This window comes from Lampetra planeri, unplaced genomic scaffold (genome assembly GCF_965212315.1).
Source record: "Lampetra planeri unplaced genomic scaffold, kcLamPlan1.2.h2 scaffold_1211, whole genome shotgun sequence".
Lineage (NCBI taxonomy): Eukaryota > Metazoa > Chordata > Hyperoartia > Petromyzontiformes > Petromyzontidae > Lampetra > Lampetra planeri.
The window spans coordinates 23,385-31,925 of record NW_027613926.1 but is presented as its reverse complement, the minus strand read 5'-3'; the positions used below and the strand labels follow the sequence as shown (position 1 = coordinate 31,925).

Sequence of the window (8,541 nt, the reverse complement as noted above, 5' to 3'; positions counted from 1 at the left end):
CCAACTGCTCGGCAATCCTCAGGTCTCGTTTGGCGTATCGGGTTTTTGTCCGCATGGCACCCAGGCTATGGAACACGCCTCACCACTTGAAATCAGGCGATCGGAGTCGGTCGATATATTCAGTCTGCTTTGAAAACCCAGCTCTTTAAACTGAGCCTTCCCTCTTTAGTCTGGGCCGGTTGTTTTTTAGTTTCCTGCTTCTCATGCATTGCGCATTGCGATCCTGGGACGGGATGGCGCAATGATACATTTTTATTATTATTACTCAACTAAACACCGACGAGTTTCAAAGACGAGCGGAGCTGTCGTCCGTCCGGTGGGTGACCCCCCGACCCCCGACCCCACCCCAGACCCCACCCCCCCGACCCCACCCAGACCCCCACCCCCCCCGACCCCCCACCCCCCCGACCCCCCTCCCTCCCGCCCCCCCACCCCACCTTGGATCTCGCACACGGCCATCTTCAGGCTGCCCTTGCTGCCCTTGCGCACGTCCTCCTTGTGGTCGTAGTAGGAGAGCACGCCGCCGTCCAGCACGAACCAGCGCGGCTGCCAGCCTGCAGCCGCGACACGAGCACACACACACAGCACACACACGTGCACACACACACACACGAGCACACACACGAGCACACACACGAGCACACACACGAGCACACACACGAGCACACACACGAGCACACACACGTGCACACACACGTGCACACACACGTGCGCACACACGCACACACGCACACACGCACACGAGCACACACACACGAGCACACACACGTGCACACACGCACACACACGCTCACACACACGACACAAGCACACACGAGCGCACACGCACACGCGAGCACACACATGGGGCACTGATCAGATCAGATGGATGGCTTCCAACATTCGTATTTGTTTCAATCGCTTATGGCGCGCCTCCGCGCATTTTCATCTTTAGAGAATCCGCATTTAGATTGGAAGAAATCCGATGAGCTGTGAAGCTCTATTTCCTGAGCTATCCACAATGACTTCGGGAGCCGCGAGGAGGCGGCCGCGGACAAGCGAAAGTTCGACCGCAAGCTCTGCGGTCCTCTGTATATACGGTTGCTATGGCCAACGGATTACGAGGCGGGTACAGCGTGCAATTGAGACATCATCACTCGCGTCGCTGTGTGGGATGTGAACAAAACAGATCGGCGACGTCTCCTTCGCAACATCATTTCTCTCCGTGTAAAACAAACTATAGTGCTTCTTTACACAACCCATCATCCGCACGGTCTTTCTGGTTCTTAATTCAAAGCGCATCTGCTGCTGCTGCTGCTAATGAGACACCACCTTGTGGTCCCGAGTTTGCTCGTCTTAAATCGATAACGCCAAGATTACTTTGCGTCCCTGCATGAATGGGGAAGGCCTCTCTCTGTACGATGCTCGCCTCAATTCCGGCGCGCACCAAATGATTGTGTTACCACACGTTCGTTATGGGACATCAAATTATTGTCCTGTGAATAAACTGGCCCCGGCCATGAGAACGGGGAATTTCCAGCACTGGCTAAGTGCGCCTGTGAAGAAGGGACGAGCGCCCCCTCACGCTAGTTTGCGCGGGAAACATTTTAAATTTAAGTTTTCACTTATTTAAAAAAAAACTCCAGGAGGAGATGAGGGGGGGGGGGACCGAGCCGCCTCGCCCGTTGGGGAAGGCAGCAGCTGCCCGGCAGGACGACCTAGGCGAGACCGAGGTCTCAACCCACACCCCGAGAGGCCTAGTGACCCGGAGCGCCGGGGCCGCAGAGGCGCGACTTGGCAACCATCCCTGGGGCGTGCCGCTCGCTGGAGAGAGGCAAAAGACCCCGGGCGCGGGAGCAGGAAGCGAGCGGGCGGGCGCGGGGAGCCGAGGAGTGGATCCGCGGTACCGTTGTAGTAGTTGGTCCATTTGTAGAGCACACCCTCCATTGCAAACCGTGGCGACGTGGAAGGCGGAAGTACACAAACCGTCACGTGAAGCATCACGTGACGCGCTGGCGGCCATCTTTGTAAGGAGAAGAGGTGGATGGCTTTAAATGCATTGGTGGTGGCCATTTTGCTCGGGGAAGAGGCCCAAATATGGTGCCGCGGCGGCCATCTTCCTAGGGAAAGAAGCCACAGTGCATCGGCGGCCATATTGCTAGAGAGGCTCAAACACTGTCTTGGCGGCCATCTTGCTAAGGGAAGAGGGCCCAATTGGATTTAATGAGAGGCGGGGAGCGATCTTATTCCCAGTTGTTGTGGTCAATCCACTGCTGGATGAAGGCCTCGCCAAGCCGTCGCCTTCCCCCTGCGATCCTGCGATTTAAATGTCCAACCTGGCGCCTCGTCGGTTTTTTTTATGACGTCATGCACCCCTTAGAGTTACATCATCTTCGTGACGCAACACAAATTATATCGCGACTCAGAACTTGACGTCATTTACAATTTTGATTTTAAGCTTTCGTGACTGCAGGGATTCATATTCTTGGTTCTTTCGGTAAAGTCACGGAGAAGGGAAATAATAAAATAAAAAAAATAAAAAAAATAACAATTCTCACGACTGCAACACAAGAGCATTTTCTTGCTGTGGATTTCACACCTGATGATGATTGCTTGTGTTGCAGTCGAAACGTCGTGAGAATGTTATTGTTTTATATTTGTATTATTTTATTATTTCCCTTCTACGCGACTTTACCGAAAGAACCAAGAATATGTCATTTACAATGTCAGTGTCTGCAGGAGGAATCCGATGAGCTATGAAGCTCTTTCATTCACAGGTGTCCAGTAGGGGGCACGGGGGTGAGAACGTGACGACAACAGCAACAGTACAAACACACGATACAGGCGTAATGCAAAGTACAAGCGAGGTAAACAAATCACCCAAACAAACACAACACGAAACCATCCCCATCCCTCCAGGCAAAGCCCCACTGAAGTATTCACTTATTTTTCAGAAGCCACCTGGCTCCCACAAATGATAGATAGTCCAGAGGTGGGACAAAGTCATTGTTATGCAAGTCACAAGTAAGTCTCAAGTCTTTGCTCTCGAGTCCCGAGTCAAGTCGAGTCAAAGATGAGGCAAGTCCAAGTCGAGTCTGAAGTCATCAAAATCATGACTCGAGTCTGACTCGAGTCCAAGTCGCATGACTCGAGTCCACACCTCTGAATTAGATACTGTCCTGTACTTGTATATATGTTTTACATATATACGTAGATATATGTGGGAGACATGCACACATTGTCCGCTTATTTGTGGCTTATTCATTTGACCCCACAACGACTCTAGCGATTACAAAAATTGTTATACACGACGCTGCCGATTAAGGGACCGTCCATAAATGACGTCACGCAATTTTGGACGATTTTTGACGCCCCCCCCCCCTTCGTCACACGGCGTCACAAAAAGTCAGAACCCCCTCAAATATGACGTCACAAAGCTCTGCCCCCCCCCCCCGCAAAAAACATAAAACATGCTTCAAATCGCTCTAAACTATTGTCATTGTAGTGCGTATTTAATGTGGCGCTGCGCTCTGATGTTGTAGGAGAAAACATTTATTAAAAAGTCTATTTAATTAAGTAGAACGTGTCGTCTACATTTATTTAAAGTTGCGCATTTTGATGTGACGTCACATTCTAACCCCCCCTCGTCACTCATCGTCACAAATGTCTGACTCCCTCCCCCCCAGGTACGTGACGTCATTTATGGACGTCCCCGAATGAATCTGAATACATAATGCTAATCGCGCGTGACGTCACACACCCATCCCGTGACGTCACGCCTTGTGCCACGCACGCCTTCCCGGCTGACGATCGGCCGCGCTCCCCGCTCGCCTCTCGCGCCCCGAGCTTGCGATGAACTCGGCTCGCTCTCCGCCGCCGCTACTGCTGCCCCTGCTGCTGCTGCCCCTGCTGCTGCCCCTGCTGCCCTTGCTCCTGCTGCTGGAGCCGCGACCCACGGCAGCCGCCAAGATCCCCGAGGCGGAGGTGAAGGTGGAGGTGACGCACCGGCCATTCCTGTGCCATCGCAAGAGCAAGCGCGGCGATCTCGTGGCGCTGTCCTACCGCGGCATCCTCGAGAACGGCACCCGCTTCCACTCCACGTGAGCCGCCACGCGGGGCACGGGGGGGGGCAGGGTGGAGGGGGAGGTGGAGGTGGTGGACAGGTGCAGGGGAGGTGAGGGTGCAGGAGAGGTGCAGGGGAGGGTGCAGGGGAGGGTGCAGGGGAGGTGGAGAGGGAAGGGGAGGGTGGAGGTGGGGATGCAGGGGAGGTGGAGGGGAGGGTGGAGATGAGGTGGGGGGGAGGGGAGGTGCAGGGGAGGTGCAGGGGAGGTGCAGGGGAGGTGCAGGGGAGGTGCAGGGGAGGTGCAGGGGAGGTGCAGGGGAGGTGCAGGGGAGGTGCAGGGGAGGTGCAGGGGAGGTGGAGGGGAGGTGGAGGGGAGGGTGGAGATGAGGTGGGGGGGAGGGGAGGTGGAGGGGAGGGTGCAGGGGAGGGTGCAGGGCAGATGAGGGTGCAGGGGAGGTGGAGGGGAGGGTGGAGATGAGGTGGGGGGGAGGGTGGAGATGAGGTGGGGGGGGAGATGAGGGTGCAGGGGAGGTGCAGGGGAGGATGCAGGGGAGGATGCAGGGGAGGGAGGTGCAAGGGAGGTTGAGGGGAGGTGGGGGGGATGCGTGAGATGGGGCAGGGCGCAGAGGGTGAGGTGACAGTGATGGGAGTGGTGAAGTGAGGGTAGCTGGAGAGGTGAGGCAAGTGAGGGGCGAGGGAAGAAGGTGAGGAGATGGATAGAGGGGAGGTTCGGTGAAGGAAGGGCTGTGAGCAGGTGAGTACTGCGGAAGGTGCGGTATAAATATTAAATAACGATGATGTGATTGATTGTTTTGGCATGGTTGTGACGATGATGATGGTGATGGCGTGGTTGTGGCGATGATGGCGTGGTTGTGGTGATGATGATGGTGATGGCGTGGCGATGATGACGACGATGTGGTCGATGTGCGCCCCCCCCTCCGCCCCTTCCGCCACCTCCTCCCATGACAGTGACGAGCACAACAATGGCCACCCGGTGTGGGTGACGCTGGGGGTGGGCGAGGTGATCCGGGGCTGGGACCGCGGCCTCGTGGGCATGTGTGTGGGCGAGAAGCGGCGCCTCACCGTGCCGCCCACCCTCGCCTACGGCAAGGAGGGCAAGGGTGAGGGGCCCCCAGCGCTGCACTCGCCACCACGTGCTCACCGCCACGTGCTCACCACCACGTGCTCACCACCACGTGCTCACCACCACGTGCTCACCACCACGTGCTCACCACCACGTGCTCACCACCACGTGCTCACCACCACGTGCTCACCACCACGTGCTCACCACCACGTGCTCACCACCACGTGCTCACCACCACGTGCTCACCACCACGTGCTCACCACCACGTGCTCACCACCACGTGCTCACCACCACGTGCTCACCACCACGTGCTCACCACCACGTGCTCACCACCACGTGCTCACCACCACGTGCTCACCACCACGTGCTCACCACGACTAGGACTACACGCTCCACTACCGCCAGCGGCGTAGTAACGTCATTATCAGTGGTGTAGTAACTACATTATCACTGACATCGTAACTACATTATCAGTGGCGTAGTAACGTCATTATCAGTGGCGTAGTAACTACATTATCAGTGGCGTAGTAACTACATTATCAGTGGTGTAGTAACTACATTATCACTGACATCGTAACTACATTATCAGTGGCGTAGTAACTACATTATCAGTGGTGTAGTAACTACATTATCACTGACATCGTAACTACATTATCAGTGGCGTAGTAACGTCATTATCAGTGGCGTAGTAACTACATTATCAGTGGCGTAGTAACTACATTATCACTGACATCGTAACTACATTATCAGTGGCGTAGTAACGTCATTATCAGTGGCGTAGTAACTACATTATCAGTGGCGTAGTAACTACATTATCACTGACATCGTAACTACATTATCAGTGGCGTAGTAACTACATTATCAGTGGCGTAGTAACTACATTATCAGTGGCGTAGTGACTACATTATCAGTGTCGTAGTAACTACATTATCAGTGGTGTAGTAACTACATTATCAGTGGTGTAGTGACTACATTATCAGTGGTGTAGTAACTACATTATCAGTGGCATAGTGACTACATTATCAGTGGTGTAGTGACTACATTATCAGTGGTGTAGTGACTACATTATCAGTGGTGTAGTAACTACATTATCAGTGGTGTAGTGACTACATTATCAGTGGTGTAGTAACTACATTATCAGTGGCATAGTGACTACATTATCAGTGGTGTAGTGACTACATTATCAGTGGTGTAGTGACTACATTATCAGTGGTGTAGTGACTACATTATCAGTGGCATAGTGACTACATTATCAGTGGTGTAGTAACTACATTATCAGTGGTGTAGTAACTACATTATCAGTGGCGTAGTAACTACATTATCAGTGACGTAGTAACTACATTATCAGTGGCGTAGTAACTACATTATCAGTGGTGTAGTAACTACATTATCAGTGGTGTAGTAACTACATTATCAGTGGCGTAGTAACTACATTATCAGTGACGTAGTAACTACATTATCAGTGACGTAGTAACTACATTATCAGTGGCGTAGTAACTACATTATCAGTGGTGTAGTGACTACATTATCAGTGGTGTAGTAACTACATTATCAGTGGCCTAGTAACTACATTATCAGTGGCGTAGTAACTACATTATCAGTGACGTAGTAACTACATTATCAGTGGCGTAGTAACTACATTATCAGTGGCGATGGTGATAACGACGATGGTGACGACAATGGTGACAATGACGATAACGATGAAGGTGACGATGACGAGGATGACAACGACAAAACCGATGACAGTGATGATGATGATGACTATGCGGCGTGCAGGGCGAATCCCGCCGGACGCGACGCTCATCTTCGACATGGAGCTGCACGAGATCCGGAACGGCCCCCGCTCCCACGAGTCCTTCCAGGAGATGGACCTCGACGACGACTGGAAGCTGTCGCGCATCGAGGTCTCGCCAGGACAAAGATCACGACACTGACGACGACGACAATTACAGCGATGACGACAATTACAGCGATGACGACAATTACAGCGATGACGACAATTACAGCGATGACGATAACGGCGCTGCTCCGGCCACGCGGGCCTTGCCCTGCTGACTGACAAGAGGGCAGGCACGTCGCATTGGTTCGTGAGCGCTTGCCATGCTGATGAATCTCAGTGAAGTCAAACCCCTGAACATTGAGGCACCCGGTGGTACTGCCGATGCTGCTGCTGATGGCTGTTGATGATGCTATGACCAGAGATAATACTGGGAGGAAACTCCTGGTTACACCAGCCCACAGGGGATTATTGTGTCCGTCCGTCTGTCATACAGGGAGGGGCTGGGTGGGGGGTGGGAGGGGTGGGGCTGGGTGGGGAGGTGCTGGTCACCCCGTGGTGCCCTTATAAAACTCAACGTTTAACCTACTCACGCCGGCTTGTGCCCGCCCTCACAGTCAGCCATATTTGCGGAATACACCACGCCGCCATTGACCCTGGCCATTTACCGAGCAACCCAACGTTCCTACCAGCTTCCTCTGCAGGAATATGCTGTTGCCGATGAAGTTGCTGTTGCCGATACTAACGATCGTGCCGATGCTGAAAACGAACGATGTTGAAGATACCGATGTCGCTGCCGATGATGTTGACCTTTACGGAGTCTAATCACGATGCCGATACTAACGGCGGTGATGTTGATGCCACTGATAATGATGCTGCCGCTGATGCTGCTGGACGTCGCCCTGCCCCGCCAGGTGGAGGAGTACCTGCGCAAGGAGTTCTCCAAGTCTGGGGTGAACCACAACGAGTCGTACCAGGGCCTCGTGGAAGACATCTTCACCAAGGAGGACGAGGACGAGGACGGCTTCATATCGGCACGCGAGTTCACCTACCGGCACGACGAGCTGTGACGGGTGGGCGGGCAGTCGAGCGAGCGGGTGGAGTGGGCAAGTGTGTGCGTGAGTGGTTGGGTGAGTTGGCATAGGGGGCACAGGTGGTGCATCGGCCAGTCATCTAAGGCGGTCGACCTATGGTCCCTGGGTCTGTACCGTGACCTCCTGCCAGCGGGCGTTCGAGACTTCAAGCGGCCCTAAAGTGCACCTGGCCTGACGCAAGTGCCGTGGTGACATCACAGCCACTTGGTGGCGAATGACGGTTGTTGTTGTTGGGCGAGTTGAATGAGTGGACGAGTGAGTGGAGTGAGTGTGCGAGCGGGTGGGTGAGTTAGTGAGTGGAGTGAGTGGCCGAGTGGGTCTGTAACCGAGTGAGAAAGTTATTGAGCGAGTGGATGGGTGAGCAACTCGGCGAGTGATTAAGTGGGCGAGTGATTTGGCCAAGGCCTGTGGGCGCTGAGGGCAATACACCTCCCCTCCGTGATACAGAATTCTACTCAAAATCTGAAATTGGCCCACTGCCCGAAACAGCGGCCAGCTGCTGAGAAGTACGGTTAAATATCCCTCCTGGCCCGCGTGGGGGAGC

The 8,541-nt window shown here is 54.0% G+C and overlaps 2 protein-coding genes across 2 annotated transcripts; one reads left to right on the top strand and one right to left on the bottom strand.

The window, feature by feature from the left end:
• Positions 1 to 437: 437 nt before the first annotated feature.
• Positions 438 to 1,989, bottom strand: LOC144738890 (pleckstrin homology domain-containing family A member 3-like; the record flags this gene model as incomplete). Its single annotated transcript, XM_078621887.1, is given in 2 exon segments — positions 438 to 554; positions 1,887 to 1,989. Coding segments are annotated over 2 exon segments (211 nt in total), but the record flags the coding sequence as incomplete, so codon positions are not given.
• Positions 1,990 to 3,751: 1,762 nt separating this feature from the next.
• On the top strand, positions 3,752 to 8,329 carry FKBP14 (FKBP prolyl isomerase 14). Its single transcript, XM_078621883.1, has 4 exons — positions 3,752 to 4,079; positions 5,012 to 5,163; positions 6,903 to 7,030; positions 7,818 to 8,329. The coding sequence occupies exons 1-4, from the start codon at positions 3,832 to 3,834 to the stop codon at positions 7,971 to 7,973; spliced, it is 684 nt and encodes a 227-aa protein (XP_078478009.1). The 5' UTR covers positions 3,752 to 3,831; the 3' UTR covers positions 7,974 to 8,329.
• Positions 8,330 to 8,541: the final 212 nt, after the last annotated feature.